The 15,375-nt window shown below is 45.2% G+C and overlaps 1 protein-coding gene across 3 annotated transcripts in view; it reads right to left on the reverse strand.

Moving 5' to 3' along the window:
* Nucleotides 1-14,604, reverse strand: part of Max (MYC associated factor X) — a 27,544-nt gene extending 12,940 nt beyond the window's left edge. For 2 of the 3 annotated variants that reach the window (XR_001228951.2, XM_005343237.2), the window contains exons 1-3: nt 14,354-14,604; nt 13,658-13,684; nt 5,507-5,614 (exon numbers count right to left, since the gene is read on the reverse strand). Coding sequence is in view for 2 of the 3 variants with exons in the window: in XM_005343237.2 (XP_005343294.1) it covers nt 5,507-5,614; nt 13,658-13,684; nt 14,354-14,389 (171 nt within the window). In the remaining variant the exon portion in view is untranslated. The remainder of the gene's footprint in view (nt 1-5,506; nt 5,615-13,657; nt 13,685-14,353) is intronic. The other variant, XM_005343238.2, reaches the window with a different exon arrangement.
* Nucleotides 14,605-15,375: the final 771 nt, after the last annotated feature.

The raw sequence follows: 15,375 nt of genomic DNA on the forward strand, positions 1-15,375 counted from the left end.
AAAACAACAGAGTATGAAGGTTCACTCCCCAAGCCCAGGACCGAAGACAAATCTAAACAGACTACTGACCGGAATGATCTGGAACTGAGTGGAGAGATGTGAAGTCAGAAGAATCTACAGACACTAAGTGACCCTTAATTGCATTTTGGTGTAACCCGGATAAACCACTTTGAGTATTTTCATAGTAACTCTTGTGTGACACACTGCTAAGACCAATGCACCTAACTTAAGAAAGATCCCAAGAAATGACAAGATTTAAGTATTTAAGAATTCCTTTGTTGTTTTATTCTTTCACAATTTCACACACACATACAATGAACTTGAACCATATTTCCCCCACTACCCTCTCCATCTCTTCCATTGAATCCCTCTTCTTTCCAAATGTTCCCTGCTTACTTTTACGTTTTTGTGTGTGTGTGTGTGTGTGTATGTATGTATGTGTGTGTGTACCCCTACTGCACCTGACTAAGGTTGCTAGCATGAGTAAGGGGAGATTTTGTTTGTCTGACATAGGTCATCACCAGCCTAACAGGCTTCAGAACTGTGACAATCTTTCCGACCTAGCCTTTAAGTGATGGGATTATAGGCGTGTACAACTCTACCAGGCTTGGTTTCTTTAAAATATCCTCATAGGCTCATCCTTCAGCACTATGGTAAGATGGAACTCGGCAGCCCCTCTGTACTCCTTGTGGTACAGACTGCGGACATGATATAAGCAAGCTCATCTCTGATAACAGCAGATAAAGCACACCAGTGATTGCCCAAGGATGTCAATGTTTCTTAGAAAGGCTATGTTTTTTAAAAAAAAAAAAAAAAAAAAAAAAAAAAAAAGGAAGGCTGTGTTTGAGACAGGCTGGCCTAACTCAATATGTAGTTGACAAAGATCCTGAATTTCCGCTCCTCCTCCTCTGCTTCCATTTCCTAAGTACTGGGAATACAGACAGGTATTCAATACCACCCCCAGCTTACTGGCCTTTTCTTTTCTTTCTTTGAAAGAAAATTATTTTCTTGCATGTATGCGCGTGCACACATGTGAGGGGAGAGGAGGGGAGGAGAGGGGAGAGAGATCAAGAACAATCCCTTGGAACTGGAGTTATAGGAAGTTGTGAGCCATTATGTGGGTTCTGGGAATCAAACCTAGGTCCCTGAAAGAGCATGTACTCTTAACTACTGAGCCATCTCTCTAGTTCCTTAATTTCTTCTCTTAACAAAACAGTAATATTCTTTTATAAAGGGCAAGAGGAAACAGGGACAAAGTCTCTCTCTATAGTCTAGGCACACCCTGATCTCATAGTTATCCTCCTGCTTCAAACTCCCAAGTGCTAGGTTACAGAGGTAAGGGAAGATAGGAATTCTTTATGATGCTTATTTTGCCTCATACAGGAAACAAGGAATAAACGTACATTGTCCTTTCTTGTCAGGCCTGATGATATACTCATGTCATTCCAATGCCTAAGAAGCTGAGGTAGGAAGATCACTATAAATTCTATGTCAACCAAGACTAGCGAGGGGATTACAAGCATCAGCTACAGTATGAGACCCTGCTGCAATAATAAACAAACAAATTAAGTGTTTTCCCTGTGCTAGACAGAGTGGCACATGCTCAGTCTTAGTGACTGGGGCGCTGAATGAAGCAGAATTATGAGTTCTGGTCAAGCTACACAGCAAAATTCCACACCAAATTTGAAAAAGATCACTTTTTCTCCCCCATGTCTAGTTAGGTTAGGATTCAATTTAATCAATGTCAATTTTTCTTTATTTAAAAGAAAAAAAAGGCAGAAGCAGGAGGACTCAGTGAGTTCAAAGCCAGCCTGGTCTATATAGTGAGTTCTAGGGCCGCCGGGATAAACAGGGAATAACGGTCTCAAAAATAAACAAACAAAAATAAGTAAGAACAAAGTAAAATGTTGTGTATGTATAGGTCTATAAGCAACTCATTACTTTGTATATTTAAAGATAAACATAGGGCTGGAGAGATGGCTCAATGGATAAGAGCATTGTCTGCTCTTCCAAAGGTCCTGAGTTCAATTCCTGGCAACCACATGGTGGCTCACAACCACCTGTAATAAGATCTGGTGCCCTCTTCTAGCCTGCAGACATACAGACAGAATATTGTATACATAATAAGTAAATATTTTTTTAAAAAAATATATACATAAGGTCTGGTTTGGTGGAGTAAGCCTTTAGTCCCAGCACTTAGGAGGCAGAGGCAGGAAGATCTTTCTCAAATTCGAAGCTAGCCTGGTTTATATGGTAAGTTTTTTGACAGCTAGGACTACCTAATGAGACCCTGTCTCACAAAACCAAAAACCTCAAACAAACAAAAAATCATACACACATGAAACAAAACAAGATCAAAATAAACAAACAAGTAAATCCCAACATCTGGAAGCCTGAAGCAGGAAGATTACTGTAAATGAGAGCCACAGAATGAAACTTTATCTCACCAAACCAAACAAACAAAATTTTTTTTTTAAAAAAAGGCTTGGACACACATCATATAATCCCAGTGTTAACTATGGAGTCACCTGAAACATAAATGCTGACCATCAAAGGAGACTTGGACCAAAGCTTTCCCTCAACGGTCTGAGCTGCGCTCTCTGAAACTCATACACAACAGTCATTGCTACTTACATAATGTCACAACTCTAACCACTGCAATTCAAATCAAGAATGAGTCAATTTCCTTTGGTTCCAATACCACATTTTAAGACGAAAATTGCACCATGTAGTGAGAAGTCAGTCTGAGACCAAAGAAGGTTGAGGAAGGGAAGGCCCCTGCACCTGTGAGACTGCTGGCAGAGAGAAGAGTGAAAAGTCATGCCCTTCACATCGAAGAGGCTGGGTTCAGCCAAAGTTAAGAGCAAACAGGAGAGGACTCTGAAATAAGAACAGCAGCAAGTAAACTCACAGACAATCTGGTTCGCTACCCCATTCATTTGGGCTGGGGGTGCTGAAGAGGTAGAGGCAGGAGATGAGGAATTCAAGGTCAGGCAGGCAGAGACACAGGAAACCCAGTCTCAACAAACCAGGAAACACACAAGTTACAGTACAGGACCTGGTTCCAGCCTCTCATCCAGCCTAGGTTCCTCAATTGGCCCCTAAATGATCCTCAGGCCCTGACTCAGGGCCACTATTAGTCACCTTTCTCCTGCCTGCGATGCCCAGAACCAGAGAGGACAGCTCTGCCACGTCCGTGAAATCTGCCTCAAAGGCCATCTGAGATCTGTCTGTCCCAATTCAAGGTCACCATTCTTTCCACTTTAATTTCCTCCATAATGGAAATTAATTTTCTACACACACACACACACACGCACGCACGCACGCACGCACGCACGCACTAAGAACTTGATATGTATCCAAGCTGAACTCAAAAAGATTCAACTGCTCCTGACATTCCAAGTGCTGTGATTAACGGCATTTGCCACCGCCATGCCTAGCTGGTACGCAGATTTTTAGTGATTCCTTAATTTCTATAATTTCCTTGCTAGAATAAAAGACTTGCCTTGTTATTTCTTGCTAAGGACAGCGGCTGGTATACATAGACCCTCGACAAACGTTTGCCGAATGGAGTGTGTGAAAGGGCCACAAACAGAGAACTCTTCCATCTGTAAGCTACCCAATCAAACCGTCAACTTCCTTGGAGAAAGGAGGAAATAGGATTTAGTGTAATAAAATCGTAAGGACTTAAGGAAGACTATAATAGCGAGGTAAAGTAGGCTGGAAAAGGAAGAGATATAGTTGTGACCTACTCTTTCAGTGTGCCTGCTTGTTCTGAGTGCATGTTCCCAGGCTCACCTCCAGGAAGGTCATTTGGTATCTGGATGTAGGCGCACCCATTGAGGAGCACATCCTCAGTATCTCATTACATGTCACGCTTGGATCAAGGCAGCTCTTGCCCATGTAGCTCACTGACATGCTGTTAATGGACACCGTGGTATACTGAATAAGCACCAACAGGTCAGACATGAATAAGAGATAATCTTCTGCACAAAGGGTGCGTCTCTACAGTCATAAAGATTTCCTGTGGTGCTCAGTGTTACACTCAGGAATGTTGTTAGTCTGGTAGGTACCTTGGTTTAAGGTCATTAAATCAAGTACATACTAAGTGGGCTTAACCCACAGCAAATTCTGGTTTTGTAATACGGTGTTCACATGGCCTATTCGTGTTTTCCCTTAAGCTTAGACTTATTCCATATTTCAACTACACAGAAGGCCACATCATAGACAAAATAAAAAGCAGAGCTTTTTAACTTTTCTTAAACATGAAAACTTTAATCTTCGATAACCAAACAAATTCAGGACCCCTACCACAGAACTAAAGCAGTAAAGTCACTTAAAGTACACCTAAGAGTAAAGACTGCTTTTATTTATTAAAACAGTGTTTCTTAAGCCAAGTGTAGAAGCACATGCCTGTAATTCCAACAGCCATGAATCCTTAATTCAGGACAGTCTGGCTATACAGTGAGACTCAAACATACCAACCAAGAGCATTTGTGGACACTTATATCCCTAACACTTGGGAGACAGATGCAGACATCATAAGTTCAAGGACATCCTTAGCTACATAGCCATTTCCAGGCTAGCCTAGGCTATGTGAGACCTTGTCTCAAGAAAATGAAAAGTTGTTTTTCTTTTTCAGTGTTGGGGATAACCCACAGGACCTTACATATAGTAAGTAGGCATTCCACTGTTGAGTTCTCCCTGCTGCCCTTGACATTACATCAATAACCCTCAAACAAAACAAGTATTCTCCCCCAGTTTACCATTTAATACGGAAGTCTGCAGAGAGCAGCCGGCTACACAGTGTCAAAGGTGAACTCTCCATATTCTAACCCATAGGTTTCTGCACAAAGCTTTTGTTTTTGAAGATAGAAACAGCTGTCTCCTGCCTCTCCAGGGGAAAGAGCCACTTCTAAAGGCCTCTAGGGAGGATGAAAATGATGTCTTTTTACTTCTTTCATATGAACATGTCTCTTAACTCTTATTCCACAGCTTACATGCTCTTTACACATCAGGGCTGGAAGTCACCGGTGCACAGGCAGGCTCACAGCCCTGCCTGCAAACGTTCATTTACACTAGGTACCAATGCTGAACAAGAAAAGTTCCCACAGAGGTTCAGGGAATCTTTAGTGATCACAAACTAATTACAGACCAAGTTATACACTACAGTATATAGTTATAATAATGTCATGGATGACTAATTTATTTGCCTAGCATGTACAAGGTCCCGGGTTCAATCCCAGCACAACCCAAGAAAAAAGTAATTAATGACAACTATCACCAACTTTGAAAGACTTTTAGGGATGTCTCTCACAAACAGTCTATTACAACTGACAGTATTTTTGCTAAAGATAATCAAGAACAACTGAAATGTGTGGGACTCTTCCAAAGAGACAAAAAATAAGAGACCATGCCACCTGACTGTATTTCTTCACAGAAAGGAGGGATGTCCTGGTTAAGTTCCAAGCTACCGATGACAAATGGGCTTTGTCAGTAAACTCACCTTCTCTCCTTGGAGTGATGGGACCGAGTCCCGCAAACTGTGAAAGCTGTCTTTGATGTGGTCCCTACGTTTTCGTTCCAGTGCATTATGGTGAGCCCGTTTGTCAGCCTGGGGAATGAAGAAAGAATATGTTAGGAATGTGACTCCTTTTACAGGTGGATGTGGTAAAGCCTGGAAGTGTATGCAGTCAGCGCTGTCCCTGGCAAGTGGACTGGGAAAATTTGCAGAGTGAGGTGGACAGTTAGGAATCTCCAGAATTAGGCTCTGTTAAAGAGGGAGAAAGGGTGAGCAAGGCTTGCAACAGGAACATCCAAAGTAGCACGGTGGATCCAGCTCATGCACAAGTAAAACCAAAGTTATTCGAGGGAACAAAGTGTGACTCTCCTGCAAGTGTCCCCGACCTAAATGATGGAGCAGCTGCCAGCCTGTGGTTGCAATGTAACTAAAGAAAGCTCCAGTTGAGCACCTTCATAAGGTATGGTTACTCTACCATGAGACTTGGGGTGGGGGGTGCTTCTGTCCACATAAACCCACCCAAGGCTCTGCTCTGACACCTCCCGCTAAAGGTCATCATCACACCCTCTCATCCAAGCCTCTGGAAACCCCGTTGCGTCGGAGGTTATTATGACACAGCTGACACGTGTACGAACTGCATTTGGGTTTCCTCTCACACAGGCTGAGTCAGAGAGGAGCTTCTTGGGTTAGCAGACCTCCAGACAGCTACATGCTCTCGGTAAATCCCCTCAGGCACTTGCAGCAGGTCAGGCCCATCTGGCACTTTCCTAAATACTCTAACCAGCCTTTAGTCTTTCCTGCTTGGAACTATGAGCAGTCAGCTGGCGAGGCTCAGGAAGGGGGAGGAGCAGAACAGAGTGCTAGGGAGCACAGCCGAGGAGTTTCGTCTCCCTCTACACAACCACACCTCTACTTCAGGAACTACACAAATCCTCTCCTGAGCATCTATCCTGAATAAAGCAGGCTGTGCTGAGCTAGCCTAAAGAGCCTGTCTGTACATCAGAAAGTGACCTGGCTAGTAAGCCCAGACAGAGTGCCAGGAATTTTGAAAATGCAACAACATGTGTAAACTTGGTTTAACAATGCCACTTCCAATGAATCCTTGTACAAGAAAAGATGGGCAGATAGAAATTAGACAAGAGCCATGAGAAGAAAAGGAATGGAAATTTTTCTACTATCCAATTCTACAAAGTCTGTGACTCCCCCCAAAGGAAGTGCCTGGAGCCACTGTGGACAGTGTTCTGATTCCTCAGGGGTCTCACCTACAGTTCTGTTAAATCCACATCCCCATCGCAGGCACAGGCCTGAAGGTAGAGCACAAGCTGGGAGGATTTCTAAAATCACTCCTTCTTAAACCTCAGTTCACTGTAAAGTCAAATAGTTTCTCAACTAGGTAGACAGAATGAGGAATCTGAAAAGACAAGCAAGCTTGGAAAACCAGTAACTCAAGGACAGAGGTGTTATCTCTGCATTAGACAACACGAGGGCACGGTAACCCAGCTGCCCTCTAAGAACGGTGTAAGTTAGCTTGAAGGAACTACACATCAATGCCCAGGGAAACTGGCCTGCCACAATACCTGAGGACACAAGAGATCCAGGACCAACATTTGGCATGCACTAGCCCTCCCATTTCCAAGATGGTCTGTTCACATGCAAACCAATCGCTCGGCTTTGGTCTTCAGCAGCAGCCCAAGATACGCCTGTCCACCAAGTCATCCTGACTCCTGGCCCTCCTCCCAGCTTACGAGCTGTGCACAGAAGCAGCGACACCAGTTACCCATAATGCCTCTTGATACAAATAAAATCCTAATTGTCTGTTTTCTTTCTGGGAGAACCCTGAAAATCTCAAGTAGTTAGAACTAAGCTGGTCTTGGTTTCCTGTGGGCCTGCGCTGTAAACAAGGAGCTAAGTTTAACCTAACACCACCACCACCCCAAGATGTACCACCCCTCCCATTTGCCTAGCACTGAAAGGATTCAGATGGACAACAAGTCTTTTGGTTGGAGGACTGTAGTGAACTTGGCTGTAGACCATGAGTAGAAATCTCGGCTTCTCATCTGGGGAGTCAGCCAAGTTAGAAGTTGGCTCAGCTAGGAAAGGCGGCAGGCCACTGCCTGGTAGAAAGCCTAGGCTGGGGACTGTTGTTCTCCAAGCAGTGGATGGAATTTCTGTGGTAGTTCCAGACCCAATTTAACTAGCAGAACGGTGGAATCTTAGACCAGTCCCTCATGCCATGTCTACCCCTCAGCTGTTATGCCTGAACAGAGAGAGCAGCAAGGATATATTTGTTTTTCCTCATTTGCAAGCACAGTGAAAACCATGCGGAACTCACATGCCTAATTCCAGGCAACTCTGAGTTAAGTGGCATTTCTGGTGCTTACAGAGCATAGGAAAACTTGACACACCTTCACACAAGGCTGAGCATTCTCTCTGGAAAGTATTTCTAAGCTGCAGATGAAGATGATACCCCCTAGCCTTGCATGATGGACCAAGACCAGTGGGCAGCTAAGACTGCCGTGTTAGCCATCTTCTCTTGTGATAGCTCTTTCCCAAAAGGCCAAGACTTCAGTACTGAGAAAGAAAAACCAGGTGACGACTCTCAGCTAAGGTGCAAGAGATCCTCCCATGAACTGTCTTTTTAAAGCAGCATAGCAATTAGAATAGTACAACTAGCAACTCAGATGAGTGCACTTTCTCTCACCGGTACCGAGAAGTGCCTGGTCATGCAAACACTGGGACCAGCACCACACCTTGTGGAATAAGAAGATGACAGAGGTCTTCTTGGGCTATGCCACAGGTTCTTAAACGACTTCTCTAGGAGCAGGAGCAGTGGCTGGTAGCTGGCCACTGCCTGCTCTTCAACATAGGAGCTGCGATATCTGTCAGAAAGCCCTTTATCAGGATGCCCCAGACTAATGGAAGTACTAGGGTATTTGTGATACAAGAGGTACCCACTGTTGCTCATCAGGAACTGCAGCACCAAACAGCGTCTGGTTTTGAGGTCTATGCCAAGGTTTTTACTTAGTCTCAGTTTTAGTTGAACCAAACTTTTCCACGCTGGCAGATAGAAACAAAATCTTCACCTATAATTTGTCCATCTCTCACACTAACAAGCATATGGATCTGAGCGCTACTCAATGTGGAAAGCAAGCATTTTCTTAATTGCTAAACTGGCAGGACCTAGGAGTTACGGAAACCAGTTCAGAATTGAGGAAGTCTCTCAAGAGTTTTTCCTTTCAACTTAGTGCACAGAGAATTCATCTTCATTCACGGCATCTCACTAGTCAACAAACTTATTTCCTGCAAAACCTAGCGTGGGGAAGAGGACTGTCTTCCTGTAAAAGGATGCACAACCCCCCCCCTCCAAGACATTTCTTGCAAGCTGCCTGATAACCTACCTAACTTCCACATAAAAGGAATCTCCTCAATGCCAATATAGAAAACCCTCCAGGCAGAAGAAATCTGTCACCCTTAGTGGATATTTAGTTTAAGAAACGGAAAGGCTGCACTTTAGGAGTTACTTATGAGTATCCAGTTAGTCTTACTTAAACACTAAGAACACTGGAAAATACAAAGGCTCCAAATTCTCATACAGTGTATTTACTACTTAAGATTGACAAGAAGAACTGGATCAAATACAACAATTTCTGAGCAACTTAAAAGTGCTCATTTTAACCAACACAAAAATTGCAACATGAAACAACTGGCAACTGAGATGAGCTAACCTTACTAGTCTCCTGCAGGCAGGCAGTTACTAACTACAGTTTCTTCCCCAGCTCTTCCGCTTGAAGCCCATGCCGGTGTATACTTCAGTGATCTACAATAAATATACTTGTTTTTGAGGTTTCTCCCATCTTTTGGCGCCTAAAAGAATTTGGGAACACTACAACCCACACATGCCATTACACTAGAGATTTAAGAGAAAGGAGTTCTTGGTTAGGACATTCTAATCGAACATCAAACTGAAGTCAGGCCTGACAGAACACACCTGTAATCCCCACACTTGAGAGGCTGAGGCAAGAGAATCACTGCAGGTTGGCTACACAGCAACCCCATCATAACCCTCCTTGCCCCCAAATGAAGATCAAATAGGATTCTTTGATCAGCTCTTTTATCCTATCAGCCTAAAACAACACAACTCTTAGAAACTCAACACCATTTTTCCTTTTACAGGCACACACAGGAAGGAAGCCTACTGCTTCTGGCATCTGAGCAGAAACAAATATGCATCTTGCAGCACTCCTGCCAAGCAGCTGATCCCAGGTAAGGCAGGCAAGTGTCCTCAACTCCAGCCTCCAAAGTGGGCAACTCCCTTCCTCCCAAGTACACGTCAATCTCTAAAGAGGCAAAGAGCAGAGAAGTTAAAAATACTTTAAACCAGAAAGGTCTAGAAGGGGAAAAGCACAAACCTATTTTAAACCAGCTACAATCCTAGCCGCCTAGCATTGTAACTGCACGTGTTGAGTCCATCAGACTTGGAGGACAATACACGGAGAAAGGTCTCAGGGGTCCTGACCAACTCATAATCCTGCATTTCACATATACTTTCACTCTTTCCCAGACAGAAATAAAGCAAAAGGAACCTCTTGCATAAAATAACCACCACAGATCTTTAAAATACAACTTATTCCCTTAAAAAAAAAAAGTGCACCAGTTAGATTAGATTCTGCAATTGTCAAATTCAGTAGTGTTCGGGGTTACTTCCTCTGAGAGCTCACTGCTCACTGGAGAGGCTGCTTCCGTGTGGGGTGGCCGTCAAATCAGTTTCACTTTCTGTTAGCCTCCTTCCTAGTAGGGAGCTGAACGGCCTACACGTCTCCAGAGGCTTGAGATACTGCAGTGATACTACAACTATGATCATCGTTTCATGTTAGGACCCACAGGACATTTTCCAAATAACTTGTCTGTGTGTGTGAGGGTTCTCACTCTGTAACTCAGCTCAAACTCACCAATCTTCCTGTCGTAACATCCTGAGTGCTGTGATTACAGGTGTGAACCTGGGTTCCAAATAACTTTTTAAAAGTTCTTCTGCAGTCCTAAACCATTGTTCTGAGTCCACATGTTTTCTTTTCATCTCAGTATTTTTCCAAAGACAAAACTTAATAGTGTTCCCCATTTAAAAAATGTATTTATTATTTACACTAAATGTCAATAAGCAAATAGACATATTCACAAAGACAGGGAAAGGAACCATGTTTTCATCCCATTCGTGATAGCTGTTCAATACACTGTGTCTATAATATACCTGCTTTTTCTGTCTATGCTATCATGATAAACTTGTACCAGAAAAATCTCAGCAAGTATATCAAATTAAAACAATGGGTCTCAAAGTCCTTGGCTCAATCCCCAGCAACAACAAAAATTTCACTGTCTATGTCCCCCAAATAAAGGAAAAAAATCCTAAGCACCTTAACAAAAATAAAAAGTAAAAACATCTAGACAAAGCAAGATCAGCCTCACCAGAATGAAAGCATTTAGTAAATTAATTTACATCACCACCCAGGTGGACACTTTAAAAAGCGGAAGGCCTATAGTAACTCCTCATCATAAAATACCAAAAGTTATCTCTCACTGAGAAGCAAATCTACTCAAGGATGTTTCTTGAGAACAAGCCTCGCCAACCCTCGACCTCTAACCTCATCAACCCTGGAGCAGATCTTCTAACTGGAGACTCGGAGGAAAAGAAATTGCCGTTTCTGTTCATGTTCTGGTAGAATAGGCTCAAATGAAAACAATCAAGCACATACTATTAAGAGTAATGGTACCCAGGCATGGTGGGACACACATTTAATCCCAGCACTTGAGAAGGTGAGGTAGTCGATCTCTGAGTCAGAGGCCATACTGAACTAAATACTGAAACTCACTCTCTCTCTCAGAACAGATAACAGTAGCTGAAAAAGAAAACAAAGAAGAAATACAACTTTCAGTAGAAGTGTGTGTAACACTTCAGAGAGAAAGCAAACGCCATCTTCAGTGAGATCTCTCCTAAAAATCCTGAAGACCTCGGCCATCACCGCACTCACATCAACTGTTTCTCATAAATCAGAGTTTTCTTACTGCTCAGGCAATCTGTCCAGTCTCTGGTGCTCTAATGGAGAGCAGACAACTGAAGAACCTGTTTTTACCCTGTGATTACTAAAGTCCTACAGCAGAGCTATCAAAGTGGCACCCTGCAAACTTGTTTTTTCAGTACTAGGGATGAACCCAGGGCCTCCTGAAAGTTAAGTGTCCCGCTGAGCTAAACTCCCTGGCAAGAGAGAGACAAAGATAGTTTTTCTTTGTTTGAGACAGAATCTCATTCTGTAGCCCAGGTTGGCCTAAAAACCAGGGCAACTCTTCTGCCAAAGTCTCCTACACACTGGGCTTACAGTACTGGATACAGCCCTGGGACTTTTTTGTTTTTGCTGTTGTGTGTGGGGTTTTTGTTTGTTTGTTTGTTTTTGGTTTTTTTTTTGGGGGGGGTATGTTAGGGCTTGAACCTTTGATCTTCCTACCTCAGCATCCTGAGTAAGGAAGTTTACAAGTCTGGGCAACCAAGCCTAGTTGCATCCAGCAAATTCTTTGTTTTTTTGGTTTTGTTTTGTTTTTCGAGACAGGGTTTCGCTGAAGTTTTGGAACCTATCCTGCAACTAGATCTTGTAGACCAGGCTGGCCTCGAACTCACAGAGATCCGCCTGCCTCTGCCTCCCCAGTGCTGGGATTAAAGGTGTCCACCACGCAGAAAATCCAGCAAATTCTTTTACAAGCTCCAAAGAGCTGTTCCACAAATCATTTAAAAATCAAGTAAGTAGGAGCTAAAGAGACAGCTTAGTAGGTAAAGGTGCTGGGGCCACACCTGATGATCCTAAGTTCAGCCCCCACACCCACATGTGAGCCCTGGCATGCACAAGATCATAAACACACATTAAATAAATGAATGTAATTTTTAAAAATCAATTAAGTAGGCTGAGGCCATAGCTCCACACAGAGGGTTTGCCTGGCATACTGAGGGCCCTGAGTTCAACTCCCAGAACAGCCAAATTTTACATGCATACAAAGATACCAGAAAAATAATAGCTGTTTCTAGCATTTTACCATTTCTCTTCAAGTAGGAAGATCCTAGGAGTACAGCTCAATGGTAAAGGGTCTAACCCGAGCCCTGAAATAACAAATCAGAAGATCTGGCGATAGTGAGCCCATTCTCACATAGCAAGCACCAGAGCTAGGCAACTGCTGACGTTTTAGAAGGGGGACATTCTTCAGTACCCCAGTCCTTACCGCCTCTCTCTGTCCTTGACTCTCTAATTACAAATACATTGTGGCCCTCCCTCTACACCTTCCTTACCATTCCCAACTATCAAATACTACACCCGTGGTCTTTCTTCTCTGATTTGGATCTTCTCTCTCCCTCATCTCTACCCACTTACTGCTAAGTCTCAGACTCCAAAGACAAGAAAGAAACCGTGGTGTCAACCCAAATCCACAGAAACACCCATAGAAAACATTTAACATCAGGCTCCTAAGAAGTCACTGAGCGCTATACAGCAAAGCTGTCTCTTACAATGCCACTGTTCAACAAATTTTTTCCTTCTCAAATGGAAAATCAGACCACAAGAAGCTGTAACACTTTCAAGGTTTAACCTCTGGCTCCTCTCTATTTCCATTTTGTTGTTGTTGTTACTGTTGAGGACACCATGCTTTTCTAGATTTTAAGGGTCTGCGGCAGTCATATGACTTTGGCTAAAGGCAATTATTACTGTTCCTGCAACTTCACACAACTATACAGATACTGACTGCTCGAAGCTTATTTGTCCCTAAATCAACCTGACCAGTTTGCTCTGAAATAACCCTACCGTTCGCTTCAGAATGCTCTTTCGTTTCTCACATGCCTGGGCTGCATCCCTCACTCGACACTCCAGATCAGCTCAGGGTGCTCACCCTACCTACTCACGAGCATCTACCACCTGAGAATCCGGAATCATAGGATTGGCAGCGCCTCCCACCTCCAACCACAGCTGACTCCACCTCACCTTAGTGGTTAAGAGGAGAGTTTACAAGAATATTAAAAAGTAAAGAGCGATCTCTTTTTCTCTCTGACTCCAAAAAAGGGCCAAAACTGAACGGAAATGAAAATGAAATGGAGAGTAGGAGACGTACCGCAGATTGAAACCTCGGTTGCTCTTCCTGGAATAAGAGAGAAAAAAAAATAGAAAATATAGAAGTTATTTTTACACTTTGCATTCAATAATAAGAAAGAAAATGCCGGCGGCGGAGGAAGCAGCGGGTGGGGAGGCAGCCTAACACCCTTCCCTCCCTCTTTTCCCTCCACTCTCTCCAGCCTGCTCCCGCAGCCTAGTGGGGGGTCCCAGGCGCCGCCCCTCCTTCTGGGATCCGAACCGGACAAGAGTGGTCCGGAGCACACTGTCTGCTCTCCCCGAATCCCCCTCGAGCGTCAGAGCACTCCCAGTCCCCTCATCCCCAGGTCACGGGAGGAGGGAGATCGAGGACCCAAGAAGCAGGTCCTGAGCGCTGGTCTCCTTGCCCAGGATCCGGAGGGATAATGGGATCCCCAGCCGGGTAGAGTGGAGAGGGAGGCCTCGGAACTCTCCTCCACGGGAGGAGGTGGGGGTCCCAGAGGCCGCGTGTCTGTTCCCACCTTCAGTCCCAGGAGGCCTCTCCGGACAGGACTGGAGGGGAGCGAGCCGGAGCGCGACGCAGGCGGTCCCAGCCCCGGAGTAAGGGGACGGGGAGGCGGCGGCGACCCGGCCCCCTCCCGCCGTCGCCCCACTGAGAGCCCCGGCCGCTGTCCCCGCCTGACAACCCAAACGGAAAGGAAGAAGCCCCGGGACTCACGTCGCTCTCCACTTCGATGTCATCGTTATCGCTCATTTCCTACGGCCCAGGGAGCGGCCACTGCAGCGGCGGCCGGGGAGGGGAGGGGTGGAGGGAAGGGGGAAGTCACCGACAACAACAAGCCGAGTGCCCCCACGCACACACTCACTCACTCACTCGCTCCCTCACTCACTCACTCACACACACTCACACACACACAACACGGGCGACAACCACCTCACTGCAGCACCGGATCAACGGCGGCACGCACGCCCGGTCGGCCCCCTGACACGTGACCGGGCTCTCCGCGCCAGGGTAGCCGAGACTTGTAGTCCTCGAGCGGCTGATGGGCAGGTCGGAGAACGCCGGGGAAACTACAAATCCCATCAGGCATCGAACACAATCTTCCCCAGCCCCGCTTGTTGACAGAGCGCAGGGCGCCTGCGCGCCGGGTGGTGGCTGCAAGAAGTGCCACGGTGCCTCCCGGGAGATGTAGTCCACAGACCGCGAGTTGTCAGGAGGTTTTCCTCCCCAGGCGGCAGAGAGGCTGCTGGGAAGACAGGACACGTGGAGGGAGCTGGGCTTAAGGAGCCGGCCACAGTCTGAGCTCTGGGCGCCTGGCCCAAGGGATTGGGTGGAGGCTCTGGGGGAGAAGCTAGCTGCCAAAATAACACTGTCTCTTCTTGGCTAGACTGCTTTTACATTGTCTTATTTAATGCTTGAGTCGCTCCGCTTGCTTCCTGGGGCGTAACCCTCCCGGGAAGGAATCACGCTGCTGCTGACCAGGGGGCGCGGTCGGGATGCCCACGCGGACCGTCGGGATCTGGTTTGGGGTTGTTAAGAGACGTTACGGGATAAGCTAAAGGACCGACCTCCCTGGGGTATCCTTAGTCTCAAGAATCTTGCTTTCATTTGCCCGAAAGGATTGAATGTTTACAAAACCTCACTTGGTGGAAGTAAACCTCCTCGAGTTTGTTGTAGCCATACAGATTAAGGAATGCCCAGTTCAGAGAACCTTAATTAAGAAATGCAAAAATAATCAA

Source organism: Microtus ochrogaster, chromosome 1 (assembly GCF_000317375.1).
Source record: "Microtus ochrogaster isolate Prairie Vole_2 chromosome 1, MicOch1.0, whole genome shotgun sequence".
Classification (NCBI taxonomy): domain Eukaryota; kingdom Metazoa; phylum Chordata; class Mammalia; order Rodentia; family Cricetidae; genus Microtus; species Microtus ochrogaster.